A 13,620-nucleotide genomic window follows, 5' to 3' on the forward strand; every position below is an offset into this window, starting at 1 on the left:
GCGGAGCGGGGTGGATGGTTGGCGGTTAGGGGTGAAGCAGGGTGGATGGTTGGCGGTTAGGGGCGAAGCGTGGTGTTTTGGTTGGCGGTTAGTGGCGAAGCGGTGTGTTTTGGTTGGCGGTTAGGGGCGAAGTGGGGTGGATGGTTGGCGGTTAGGGGCGAAGCGGGGTGGATGGTTGGCGGTTAGGGGCGAAGCGGGGTGGATGGTTGGCGGTTAGGGGCGAAGCGGGTGGATGGTTGGCGGTTAGGGGAGAAGCGGGGTGCATTAGTTGATGGTTAGGGGCGAAGCGGGGTGGATGGTTGGCGGTTAGGGGTGAAGCGGGGTGGATGGTTGGCGGTCAGGGGTGAAGCGGATGGTTGGCGGTTAGGGGCGAAGCGGGGTGACAGGTTGGGCAGTAGCGAGGTGCAAGGTGTTTTGGTTGATGGTTAGGGTCGAAGCAGAGTGTTTTGGTTGGCGGTTAGGGGCAAATCGGGGTGTATGGTTGGCGGTTAGGGACGAAGCGGGGTGGATGGTTGGCGGTTAGGGGCAAATCTGGGTGGATGGTTGACGGTTAGGAGCAATTCGGGGTGTATGGTTGGCGGTTAGGGGCGAAGCGGGGTGGTGGTTGGCGGTTAGGGGCAAATCTGGGTGGATGGTTGACGGTTAGGGGCCAAGCTGGGTGGACGGTTGGCAGTTAGGGGCGAAGCGGGGTGGATGGTTGGCGGTTAGGGGCGAAGCGTGGTGCTTTGGTTGGCGGTTCGGGGTGAAGCGGGGTGGATGGTTGACGGTTAGGGGCCAAGCTGGGTGGACGGTTGGCAGTTAGGGGCGAAGCGGGGTGGATGGTTGGCGGTTAGGGGCGAAGCGTGGTGCTTTGGTTGGCGGTTCGGGGTGAAGCGGGGTGTATGGTTGGCGATTAGGGGCGAAGAGGGGTGTTTTGGTTGGCGGTTAGGGGCGAAGCGGGGTGGATGGTTGGCGGTTCGTGGCGAAACAGGGTGTTTGGTTGGCGATTTGGGGCGAAGCGGGGTGGATGTTTGGCGGTTAGAGGCGAAGCGGGGTGGATGGTTGGCGGTTAGGGGCGAAGCGGGGTGTTTTGGTTGGCGGTTAGGGGCGAAGCGGGGTGTTTTGGTTGGCGGTTAGGGGTGAAGACATCTTCGTGAGAAGACGATTTACAAGATGTCTCATGGTCTGACAAACACCGCTGTAGCTCAGCCACCTTCCACCTCAGATGGGGAGGGCCACCATTGTGAATGCAGTGGATTGAGCCCATTCAAACAGATATCTCTATTTTAAACAGAATGACTCCGATGGGATTTGTATTATTATGCTAACTAGATGTTGGAGAGTAAAAACAATAAACATTTTATGTTAAATATGGCAATGTTATTCTGTTCTCATGCCTTTTCTTCAGACTGCTGTTCGTATCACATTGTAAATGTACAATCTCTGAGAAATCGACAAAAGTACAACAAGTGTACCAACCATCCCTTACAAAAGAGGATACTTATGTGGATATATTTTCTGTTTCAATCTTGCAGCCATTAAATAAAGGTTAAATAAATCAAATAAAACATGTAAGATGTGGGGGGAAATTATGTTTGAATGTTTAAAAAAAAATATATATAAATAATTGTTTTATTTCGTTTTAGCAGGGGGTGCTGCAGCACACTCAGCACCCTACTTCCCATGGCTTTCCTTGCAGCAGAAGGCAATATAACACGTTCTCTTCTCTCCCACCCCAGTGTCTGGCTGCTGTTAGCTTCTTTCAAAAGGTTCAAGAAGTGGTTCAATAGAGAAGCTGGCTTCAGAGCATGAAGGGGACTGGCGTAGAAGAATCAAGTCAATAGAATATTGAAGCTGGAAGCACAGTGTCCAGAGACGTCGCTGCCTCGGAGCTGAGCTGACAGACGTCCCTGCTTTAAATCGGGACTGGGTTGACAGACGTCCCTGCTTTAAATCGGGACTGGGCTGAGCGGAGGAGGTAGTAGACTAGGCAGTGACAGAGACAGGTCACACGTACGACGTAGTAAAGAACATTCTACTCTGCTGTTATGAACTACTGTATCTTGCTGTAGTCCGGAGACAGACGGGGAGAGGAGAGGACACGTTTTCTTTTTAGAGAAACGGAAGGAACTAGTTTCTGAAAACGTATTGGATAGATTCTAACACAGACCTGGTTTGAGAGAGAGATTTAAGCTACGTTTTTCGGTGAAAGGGAAGCCATGTCGACTGCGGTGGTCGCTGCCTCTCGTAGACAGTCCTGTTATTTATGCGACCTGCCCCGCATGCCCTGGGCTATGATCTGGGATTTTACCGAACCCATCTGCAGGGGATGTGTTAACTACGAAGGAGCGGACCGGATCGAGTTTGTGATTGAGACAGCCCGGCAGCTGAAGCGGGCTCACGGCTTCCAGGAGGGGAGGTCTCCGGGACCGGGGAAACAGCAGCAGCTATCGGGGAAAGAGATCCAGTCTAACCACCACGGGTCTGGAGGAGACCTCGGATCCCGGCCGTCACAGCCCCTGGACCGCTACCCCCTCTCCACCTTGGACCGTCCGCTGCGGATGGGACCAGAGTACCAGTCTGGGAGACAGGCTAACGGAATTCCGGTACCTAATGGATTTCCTAAACCGGACGACCCACACGAGCTCAACCGGCAGAGCCCCAACCCGCGAAGGAATAACACGGTTCCTCCTAATCTAGTTCCTCTGGTGAACGGGAACATGTCCTTGTTACACGTAGTTAACGGCAGAACCGTGTGTCCGATGGCGATGGGGCACCCGGGGTCCGGTATGATGGCAGGTAGCCCCAACGAGCACGGCGGCGGTAAACGGTTAGTCTCGGTCTCCTGTAGTGACCAGCACGAGAAGGATAAGCAGCACATACCTGACAGCCTGACACCGGATATAGAGCATCACAAAGCCCGGGCGGATGAGTGGATGAACAAGGGGAAAACGGTCAGGGACTTGATGGTTCTCCATACTTTCGACAGCCGGTTCCAGAAGGATCATGCAGCCATGCAACAGAGGGTGATGGGCTGTGAGCAACAGCAGAACGGAGCTGCTTCCAAACCAGGTTGGTGCTGGCTGGATTGCTGGATGGCTGGATGGCTGGATGGATGGCTGGATGGCTGGATGTATGGATGGCTGGATGGATGGCTGGATGTATGGATGGCTGGATGGCTGGATGTATGGATGGCTGGATGGCTGGATGGCTGGGGTAGTTTTTTCCATATGAATGGAGCAGTACAGTGGACCATTCAGCATATTTACCCTCTGCTACATAGTCTAGACTACATGTTTACAAGTTCAATAAAAATAAATGTTGTGTTTTGTCACGACTCAAACAGACAAGTCATGCATAATATGCACAGGGAGATCATTTAATGTCAACTCTTTGCTCGGCATACCATTCAAATGAAAAAGATTTGTCAGATTTGCATTTTTTTCTTAACAATAGCAAATTATATACTAAAAAATATATAATCCCAAAAGGCACTTTTTAAGCATGATTTGTGGGGGTGTTTGTGTCATTGCAAAAAAATGCTAATCTGATGTAAATCTATTTGGTTTAAAGTGTTAGTATGTACAAAGGGTTTAACCTGTGAAGTACTCTACATATGCACTTCTAATCAGGACTTGTTGTGGGTATATTTGTCACGAGAGAAGAAAATGCAAATCTGACAAATCTATTTAATTTGAATGGTATTCCGAGCAAAGAGTTGATTTAAATTATCCCCATATGCATATTATGCATGACTTGTCTGTTTGAGTCGTGAGAAAACGCAACATGTATTTTTATTGAGCTGTAAACATGTAGTCTAGACTATGTAGCAGAGGGTAACATGCTGAATAAAGTGCATATGGAGAGCACTTCACAGGTTAAACCCTTTGTTACATAGGAGCACACTTCAAACCAAATAGATTTACACCAGATTAGCATTTTTGTAATGACACAAACACTCCCACATGTCATGCTTAAATTAAAATAGTGCCTTTTGGGATTGTGTATTTATTAGTATATCATTTGGGATTATGTATTTATTAGTACAGTATATACTTTGGGATTGTGTATTTATTAGTATATAATTTGGAATTATGTATTTATTAGTACAGTATATACTTTGGGATTGTGCATTTATTAGTATATAATTTGGGATTATGTATTTATTAGTACAGTATATACTTTGGGATTGTGCATTTATTAGTATATAATTTGGGATTATGTATTTATTAGTAAATCATTTGCTGTTATTATTGTGCATCATTCTTTTTTCTTCTCAGTATTAATCACCATCTGTCCATGTTGTCTCTAACTCAGCCTTCTTCATGACCATCTGTCCATGTTGTCTCTAACTCAGCCTTCTTCATGACCATCTGTCCATGTTGTCTATCTAACTCAAACTTCTTTATGACCATCTGTCCATGTTGTCTATAACTCATGCTTCTTCATGACCATCTGTCCATGTTGTCTATAACTCATGCTTCTTCATGACCATCTGTCCATGTTGTCTATCTAACTCAGCCTTCTTCATGACCATCATCTGTCCATGTTGTCTATAACTCATGCTTCTTCATGACCATCTGTCCATGTTGTCTATCTAACTCAGCCTTCTTCATGACCATCTGTCCATGTTGTCTATAACTCAGCCTTCTTCATGACCATCATCTGTCCATGTTGTCTATAACTCATGCTTCTTCATGACCATCTGTCCATGTTGTCTATCTAACTCAGCCTTCTTCATGACCATCTGTCCATGTTGTCTCTAACTCAGCCTTCTTCATGACCATCTGTCCATGTTGTCTCTAACTCAGCCTTCTTCATGACCATCTGTCCATGTTGTCTCTAACTCAGCCTTCTTCATGACCATCTGTCCATGTTGTCTCTAACTCAGCCTTCTTCATGACCATTGTCCATTTGTCTATCTAACTGACCATGACCATCTGTCCATGTTGTCTATCTAACTCAGCCTTCTTCATGACCATCTGTCCATGTTGTCTATCTAACTCAGCCTTCTTCATGACCATCTGTCCATGTTGTCTCTAACTCAGCCTTCTTCATGACCATCTGTCCATGTTGTCTCTATATCAGCCTTCTTCATGACCATCTGTCCATGTTGTCTATCTAACTCAGCCTTCTTCATGACCATCTGTCCATGTTGTCTATCTAACTCAGCCTTCTTCATGACCATTGTCCATGTTGTCTCTCACTCAGCCTTCTTCATGACCATCTGTCCATGTTGTCTCTATATCAGCCTTCTTCATGACCATCTGTCCATGTTGTCTCTAACTCAGCCTTCTTCATGACCATCTGTCCATGTTGTCTCTAACTCAGCCTTCTTCATGACCATCTGTCCATGTTGTCTCTATATCAGCCTTCTTCATGACCATCTGTCCATGTTGTCTCTCTAACTCAGCCTTCTTCATGACCATCATCTGTCCATGTTGTCTCTAACTCAGCCTTCTTCACGACCATCTGTCCATGTTGTCTCTAACTCAGCCTTCTTCATGACCATCTGTCCATGTTGTCTCTATATCAGCCTTCTTCATGACCATTGTCCATGTTGTCTATCTAACTCAGCCTTCTTCATGACCATCTGTCCATGTTGTCTCTCTAACTCAGCCTTCTTCATGACCATCATCTGTCCATGTTGTCTCTAACTCAGCCTTCTTCATGACCATCTGTCCATGTTGTCTCTATATCAGCCTTCTTCATGACCATTGTCCATGTTGTCTATCTAACTCAGCCTTCTTCATGACCATCATCTGTCCATGTTGTCTCTATATCAGCCTTCTTCATGACCATCTGTCCATGTTGTCTATCTAACTCAGCCTTCTTCATGACCATCATCTGTCCATGTTGTCTCTATATCAGCCTTCTTCATGACCATCTGTCCATGTTGTCTCTATATCAGCCTTCTTCATGACCATTGTCCATGTTGTCTATCTAACTCAGCCTTCTTCATGACCATCTGTCCATGTTGTCTATCTAACTCAGCCTTCTTCATGACCATTGTCCATGTTGTCTCTCACTCAGCCTTCTTCATGACCATCTGTCCATGTTGTCTATCTAACTCAGCCTTCTTCATGACCATCTGTCCATGTTGTCTCTAACTCAGCCTTCTTCATGACCATCTGTCCATGTTGTCTATCTAACTCAGCCTTCTTCATGACCATTGTCCATGTTGTCTATCTAACTCAGCCTTCTTCATGACCATCTGTCCATGTTGTCTATCTAACTCAGCCTTCTTCACGACCATCTGTCCATGTTGTCTCTAACTCAGCCTTCTTCATGATCATCTGTCCATGTTGTCTCTCTAACTCAGCCTTCTTCACGACCATCTGTGCATGTTGTCTATAACTCAGCCTTCTTCACGACCATCTGTGCATGTTGTCTCTAACTCAGCCTTCTTCATGACCATTGTCTGTCCATGTTGTCTATAACTCAGCCTTCTTCATGACCATTGTCTGTCCATGTTGTCTATAACTCAGCCTTCTTCATGACCATTGTCTGTCCATGTTGTCTATAACTCAGCCTTCTTCATGACCATTGTCTGTCCATGTTGTCTATAACTCAGCCTTCTTCATGACCATTGTCTGTCCATGTTGTGTCTCTAACTCAGCCTTCTTCATGACCATTGTCTGTCCATGTTGTGTCTATAACTCAGCCTTCTTCATGACCATTGTCTGTCCATGTTGTCTCTAACTCAGCCTTCTTCACGACCATCTGTCCATGTTGTCTCTAACTCAGCCTTCTTCATGATCATCTGTCCATGTTGTCTCTCTAACTCAGCCTTCTTCACGACCATCTGTGCATGTTGTCTATAACTCAGCCTTCTTCACGACCATCTGTGCATGTTGTCTCTAACTCAGCCTTCTTCATGACCATTGTCTGTCCATGTTGTCTATAACTCAGCCTTCTTCATGACCATTGTCTGTCCATGTTGTCTATAACTCAGCCTTCTTCATGACCATTGTCTGTCCATGTTGTCTATAACTCAGCCTTCTTCATGACCATTGTCTGTCCATGTTGTCTATAACTCAGCCTTCTTCATGACCATTGTCTGTCCAAGTTGTCTATAACTCAGCCTTCTTCATGACCATTGTCTGTCCATGTTGTCTATAACTCAGCCTTCTTCATGACCATTGTCTGTCCATGTTGTCTCTAACTCAGCCTTCTTCATGACCATCTGTCCATGTTGTCTCTAACTCAGCCTTCTTCATGACCATCTGTCCATGTTGTCTCTAACTCAGCCTTCTTCATGACCATTGTCTGTCCATGTTGTCTATCTAACTCAGCCTTCTTCATGACCATCTGTCCATGTTGTCTATAACTCAGCCTTCTTCACGACCATCTGTGCATGTTGTCTCTAACTCAGCCTTCTTCATGACCATTGTCCATGTTGTCTATCTAACTCAGCCTTCTTCATGACCATCTGTCCATGTTGTCTATCTAACTCAGCCTTCTTCACGACCATCTGTCCATGTTGTCTCTAACTCAGCCTTCTTCATGACCATTGTCTGTCCATGTTGTGTCTCTAACTGAGCCTTCTTCATGACCATCTGTCCATGTTGTCTATAACTCAGCCTTCTTCATGACCATTGTCTGTCCATGTTGTCTCTAACTCAGCCTTCTTCATGACCATCTGTCCATGTTGTCTCTAACTCAGCCTTCTTCATGACCATTGTCTGTCCATGTTGTGTCTCTAACTGAGCCTTCTTCATGACCATCTGTCCATGTTGTCTATAACTCAGCCTTCTTCATGACCATTGTCTGTCCATGTTGTCTCTAACTCAGCCTTCTTCATGACCATCTGTCCATGTTGTCTCTCTAACTCAGCCTTCTTCATGATCATCTGTCCATGTTGTCTCTAACTCAGCCTTCTTCATGACCATCTGCGCATGTTGTCTATCTAACTCTGTGCAGCCTTCTTCATGACCATTGTCTGTCCATGTTGTCTATAACTCAGCCTTCTTCATGACCATTGTCTGTCCATGTTGTCTCTAACTCAGCCTTCTTCATGACCATTGTCTGTCCATGTTGTCTCTAACTCATGCTTCTTCATGACCATCTGTCCATGTTGTCTATAACTCAGCCTTCTTCATGACCATTGCTGTCCATGTTGTCTCTAACTCAGCCTTCTTCATGACCATCTGTCCATGTTGTCTATAACTCAGCCTTCTTCATGACCATTGTCTGTCCATGTTGTGTCTCTAACTCAGCCTTCTTCATGACCATCTGTCCATGTTGTCTATAACTCAGCCTTCTTCATGACCATTGTCTGTCCATGTTGTCTATAACTCAGCCTTCTTCATGACCATTGTCTGTCCAAGTTGTCTATAACTCAGCCTTCTTCATGACCATTGTCTGTCCATGTTGTCTATAACTCAGCCTTCTTCATGACCATTGTCTGTCCATGTTGTCTCTAACTCAGCCTTCTTCATGACCATCTGTCCATGTTGTCTCTAACTCAGCCTTCTTCATGACCATTGTCTGTCCATGTTGTCTCTAACTCAGCCTTCTTCATGACCATTGTCTGTCCATGTTGTCTATCTAACTCAGCCTTCTTCATGACCATCTGTCCATGTTGTCTATAACTCAGCCTTCTTCACGACCATCTGTGCATGTTGTCTCTAACTCAGCCTTCTTCATGACCATCTGTCCATGTTGTCTCTAACTCAGCCTTCTTCATGACCATTGTCTGTCCATGTTGTGTCTCTAACTGAGCCTTCTTCATGACCATCTGTCCATGTTGTCTCTAACTCAGCCTTCTTCATGACCATTGTCTGTCCATGTTGTCTATCTAACTCAGCCTTCTTCATGACCATCTGTCCATGTTGTCTATAACTCAGCCTTCTTCATGACCATCTGTGCATGTTGTCTCTAACTCAGCCTTCTTCATGACCATCTGTCCATGTTGTCTCTAACTCAGCCTTCTTCATGACCATTGTCTGTCCATGTTGTGTCTCTAACTGAGCCTTCTTCATGACCATCTGTCCATGTTGTCTATAACTCAGCCTTCTTCATGACCATTGTCTGTCCATGTTGTCTCTAACTCAGCCTTCTTCATGACCATCTGTCCATGTTGTCTCTAACTCAGCCTTCTTCATGACCATCTGTCCATGTTGTCTCTAACTCAGCCTTCTTCATGACCATCTGTCCATGTTGTCTCTAACTCAGCCTTCTTCATGACCATTGTCTGTCCATGTTGTGTCTCTAACTGAGCCTTCTTCATGACCATCTGTCCATGTTGTCTATAACTCAGCCTTCTTCATGACCATTGTCTGTCCATGTTGTCTCTAACTCAGCCTTCTTCATGACCATCTGTCCATGTTGTCTCTAACTCAGCCTTCTTCATGACCATCTGTCCATGTTGTCTCTATATCAGCCTTCTTCATGACCATCTGTCCATGTTGTCTCTAACTCAGCCTTCTTCATGACCATTGTCTGTCCATGTTGTCTCTATATCAGCCTTCTTCATGACCATTGTCTGTCCATGTTGTCTCTAACTCAGCCTTCTTCATGACCATTGTCTGTCCATGTTGTCTATAACTCAGCCTTCTTCATGACCATTGTCTGTCCATGTTGTCTATAACTCAGCCTTCTTCATGACCATCTGTCCATGTTGTCTATAACTCAGCCTTCTTCATGACCATTGTCTGTCCATGTTGTCTATAACTCAGCCTTCTTCATGACCATTGTCTGTCCATGTTGTCTATAACTCAGCCTTCTTCATGACCATCTGTCCATGTTGTCTATAACTCAGCCTTCTTCATGACCATCTGTCCATGTTGTCTCTAACTCAGCCTTCTTCATGACCATCTGTCCATGTTGTCTCTAACTCAGCCTTCTTCATGACCATCTGTCCATGTTGTGTCTCTAACTCAGCCTTCTTCATGTCCATCTGTCCATGTTGTCTATAACTCAGCCTTCTTCATGACCATCTGTCCATGTTGTCTCTAACTCAGCCTTCTTCATGACCATCTGTCCATGTTGTCTCTAACTCAGCCTTCTTCATGACCATCTGTCCATGTTGTGTCTCTAACTCAGCCTTCTTCATGTCCATCTGTCCATGTTGTCTCTAACTCAGCCTTCTTCATGACCATCTGTCCATGTTGTCTCTAACTCAGCCTTCTTCATGACCATCTGTCCATGTTGTGTCTCTAACTCAGCCTTCTTCATGTCCATCTGTCCATGTTGTCTATAACTCAGCCTTCTTCATGACCATTGTCTGTCCATGTTGTCTCTAACTCAGCCTTCTTCATGACCATCTGTCCATGTTGTCTCTAACTCAGCCTTCTTCATGACCATTGTCTGTCCATGTTGTGTCTCTAACTCAGCCTTCTTCATGTCCATCTGTCCATGTTGTCTCTAACTCAGCCTTCTTCATGACCATCTGTCCATGTTGTCTCTAACTCAGCCTTCTTCATGACCATTGTCTGTCCATGTTGTGTATAACTCAGCCTTCTTCATGACCATCTGTCCATGTTGTGTCTCTAACTCAGCCTTCTTCATGTCCATCTGTCCATGTTGTCTCTAACTCAGCCTTCTTCATGACCATCTGTCCATGTTGTCTCTAACTCAGCCTTCTTCATGACCATCTGTCCATGTTGTGTCTCTAACTCAGCCTTCTTCATGTCCATCTGTCCATGTTGTCTATAACTCAGCCTTCTTCATGACCATTGTCTGTCCATGTTGTCTCTAACTCAGCCTTCTTCATGACCATCTGTCCATGTTGTCTCTAACTCAGCCTTCTTCATGACCATTGTCTGTCCATGTTGTCTATAACTCAGCCTTCTTCATGACCATCTGTCCATGTTGTGTCTCTAACTCAGCCTTCTTCATGACCATTGTCTGTCCATGTTGTCTCTAACTCAGCCTTCTTCATGACCATCTGTCCATGTTGTCTCTAACTCAGCCTTCTTCATGACCATCTGTCCATGTTGTCTCTAACTGAGCCTTCTTCATGACCATCTGTCCATGTTGTCTCTAACTCAGCCTTCTTCATGACCATTGTCTGTCCATGTTGTCTCTAACTGAGCCTTCTTCATGATTAACCCTTTCCTTCCTTCAGACAGGGGAAAACACCCACGGACTATGAAAAGGAAAGCATCGCCAGAACATGTGGGGGAGAGAGAGGGAACCGCCGCCAAGCATAATGGAGAGGACAGACAGCAGTGGTTACCGGGTCCAGCATCTGACCGTGACGGACATAAAATGCCCCCGGGACCACCACCAAGCTTCTCCTCCGACCCCACCAATACCTTATCCCCCCACTCACGCACCACCCCACCGGAAGCTGTGCAGAACGGCCATTCCCCCATGGCGGCGCTGATCCTCGCGGCAGACAACGCCGGTGGTGGCGGGAACAGCTCGCCCAAAGACGGGAACCAGGTCCACTCCACCACGCACCGCAACAGCAGCAGCCCGCTCTCGCCCTCCTCGATGAACCAGAACCGCCGGCCCACACAGGGTAAGGAGGCATCCGGTATTATGGGGACACTTCACGTCCCAGGGGGTGGAATGATGGACCAAGGGCATCAAAGCATTCCGGACTCGTCAGTACCCGGGAGCGTACCCCTCTGCTGCACGCTCTGTGACCAGAGGTTAGAGGACACACACTTTGTTCAGTGTCCGTCGGTACCCTCGCACAAGTTCTGCTTCCCGTGTTCGCGGCAGAGCATCAAACAACAAGGAGCCACCGGGGAGGTGTACTGTCCCAGCGGGGAGAAGTGCCCGTTGGTCGGCTCTAACGTACCGTGGGCTTTCATGCAAGGAGAAATCGGCACTATCCTTGCAGGGGACGTCAAAGTAAAAAACGAAATGGACACTTGAGATTTTATTTTAAAAATATTTTGGGGAGAGATTGTTTTGGTGGAAAAAGACCAAATACGAGTGTATAAATATTAAAATGAAATACCATCCAAACAAACTAACCAACGGACTTTGTACATATTTGACCCAATCCGAGGGGACTAGTGTAGGCTATACTTTGTGAAACAAGGCTCTATAATTTAGAGATTTTTTGAATACATTCAGTTCCTATATTTTTGAAGATAAAGGTATTTAATTATAATAGAACTGGGCTCTCTCGGACCTATTTGTTGATGTTTAACACGGTTGATGTAGGCCTACTTCTAGTTGTGCGTCACAAAAGGCACTCTATTCCCTAAAAAGGACACTATTTTTGAGCAGGGACACCCACAGAGCTCTGGTCAAAAGTAGTGCCCTATTTAGGTAACAGGGTGCCTTTTGGGATGCAGACTCTGTCTGGTGCCTGTTCCTGTTCAAAACCTGACTGATGATGACGCCCCTCTCTACGAGGTACATGGCAACCAACTGAAATGCTTTTATCTGTGACTTGTATGCACTTGTTTCAAAAGAATTGCCAAATACAATGTGTGATGTTGTATGAAGAAGTGAGTGTCTGGGGTCTTTCTTTAAATGATAATGTTAAGAAAGAGGGATAAGAAACCACTGTCAAATGGAAACAAAGAATGAATAGGATGTTTGGGTTCTAAAATTAGCAGACAACTGAAGGCTGAAGTAGTGCACTAGTCTGGTATGTCAGTGCACACTGCTGCCAAAAGTTGCAATGCAACATGTTTTCTGTATTCTTCTGAAGGAGACACTTGTTCAGTCTAAGTCCCGATAACAAAGTAAAATCTCTCTCTCTGATATCCTGTACCAACTACACGATCCTCTCAGTAGACATCTCTCTCTCTCTCTCTCTCTCTGACATCCAGTTCCAACTACACAATCCTCTCAGTAGACATCTATCTCTCTCTGGCATCCTATACCAACTACACGATCCTCTCAGTAGACATCTCTCTCTCTCTGGCATCCTATACCAACTACACGATCCGCTCAGTAGACATCTCTCTCTCTCTGGCATCCTATACCAACTACACGATCCGCTCAGTAGACATCTCTCTCTCTCTGGCATCCTATACCAACTACACGATCCGCTCAGTAGACATCTCTCTCTCTCTGGCATCCTATACCAACTACACGATCCGCTCAGTAGACATCTCTCTCTCTCTCTCTGACATCCTGTTCCAACTACACAATCCTCTCAGTAGACATCTCTCTCTCTCTCTCTGACATCCTGCACCAACTACACAATACTCTCAGTAGACATCTCTCTCTTTCTCTCGCTCTCTGACATCCTGTTCCGAACTACACGATCCTCTCAGAAGGTACTTGTTGATAATGCAGGGTTATTGAAGAGGCAACTCCGGGATGCTGGCTTTCTAGGCAGATTCCTCTGTCTAGTGTCTGTGTTCTTCTGCCCATCTTAATCTTTTCTTTTTATTGGCTAGTCTGAGATATGGCTTTTTCTTTGCAACTCTGCCTAGAAGGCCGCATCCCAGAGTCGCCTCTTCACTGTTGACGTTGAGACTGGTGTTTTGCAGGTATTATATAATGAGGCTGTCTGTTGAGGACTTCTGAGGCGTCTGTTTCTCAAACTAGACACTCTAATGCCCTCTTGCTCAGTTGTGCACCGGGGCCTCCCACTCTTTCTATTCTGGTTAGAGCCAGTTTGTGCTGTTCTGTGAAGGGAGTCGTACACAGCGTTGTACGAGATCTTCAGTTTCTTGGCAAGTTCTCGCATGGAATAGCCTTCATTTCTCGGAACAAGAA

The 13,620-nt window shown here is 45.8% G+C and overlaps 1 protein-coding gene across 1 annotated transcript; it reads left to right on the forward strand.

Annotated features, from left to right (window-relative positions):
* The first annotated feature begins 1,718 nt into the window (after positions 1-1,718).
* Positions 1,719-12,382, forward strand: LOC124039398 (interferon regulatory factor 2-binding protein 2-A-like). The gene is made up of 2 exons (XM_046355362.1): positions 1,719-3,051; positions 11,051-12,382. Exons 1-2 carry the CDS (start codon positions 2,199-2,201, stop codon positions 11,809-11,811), a joined length of 1,614 nt encoding a protein of 537 aa, XP_046211318.1. The 5' UTR covers positions 1,719-2,198; the 3' UTR covers positions 11,812-12,382.
* Positions 12,383-13,620: the final 1,238 nt, after the last annotated feature.

The sequence above is a fragment of the Oncorhynchus gorbuscha genome, linkage group LG07, assembly GCF_021184085.1.
Source record: "Oncorhynchus gorbuscha isolate QuinsamMale2020 ecotype Even-year linkage group LG07, OgorEven_v1.0, whole genome shotgun sequence".
NCBI classification, from domain to species: Eukaryota; Metazoa; Chordata; class Actinopteri; order Salmoniformes; family Salmonidae; genus Oncorhynchus; species Oncorhynchus gorbuscha.

Bases quoted from the DNA above. Each gene is read 5' to 3' on its own strand.
- LOC124039398 (XM_046355362.1), top strand. From the start codon at position 2,199: ATGTCGACTGCGGTGGTCGCTGCCTCTCGTAGACAGTCCTGTTATTTA. The intron at 3,052-11,050 runs GTTGGTGCTGGC...TCCTTCCTTCAG, and splicing joins CGGAGCTGCTTCCAAACCAG to ACAGGGGAAAACACCCACGG.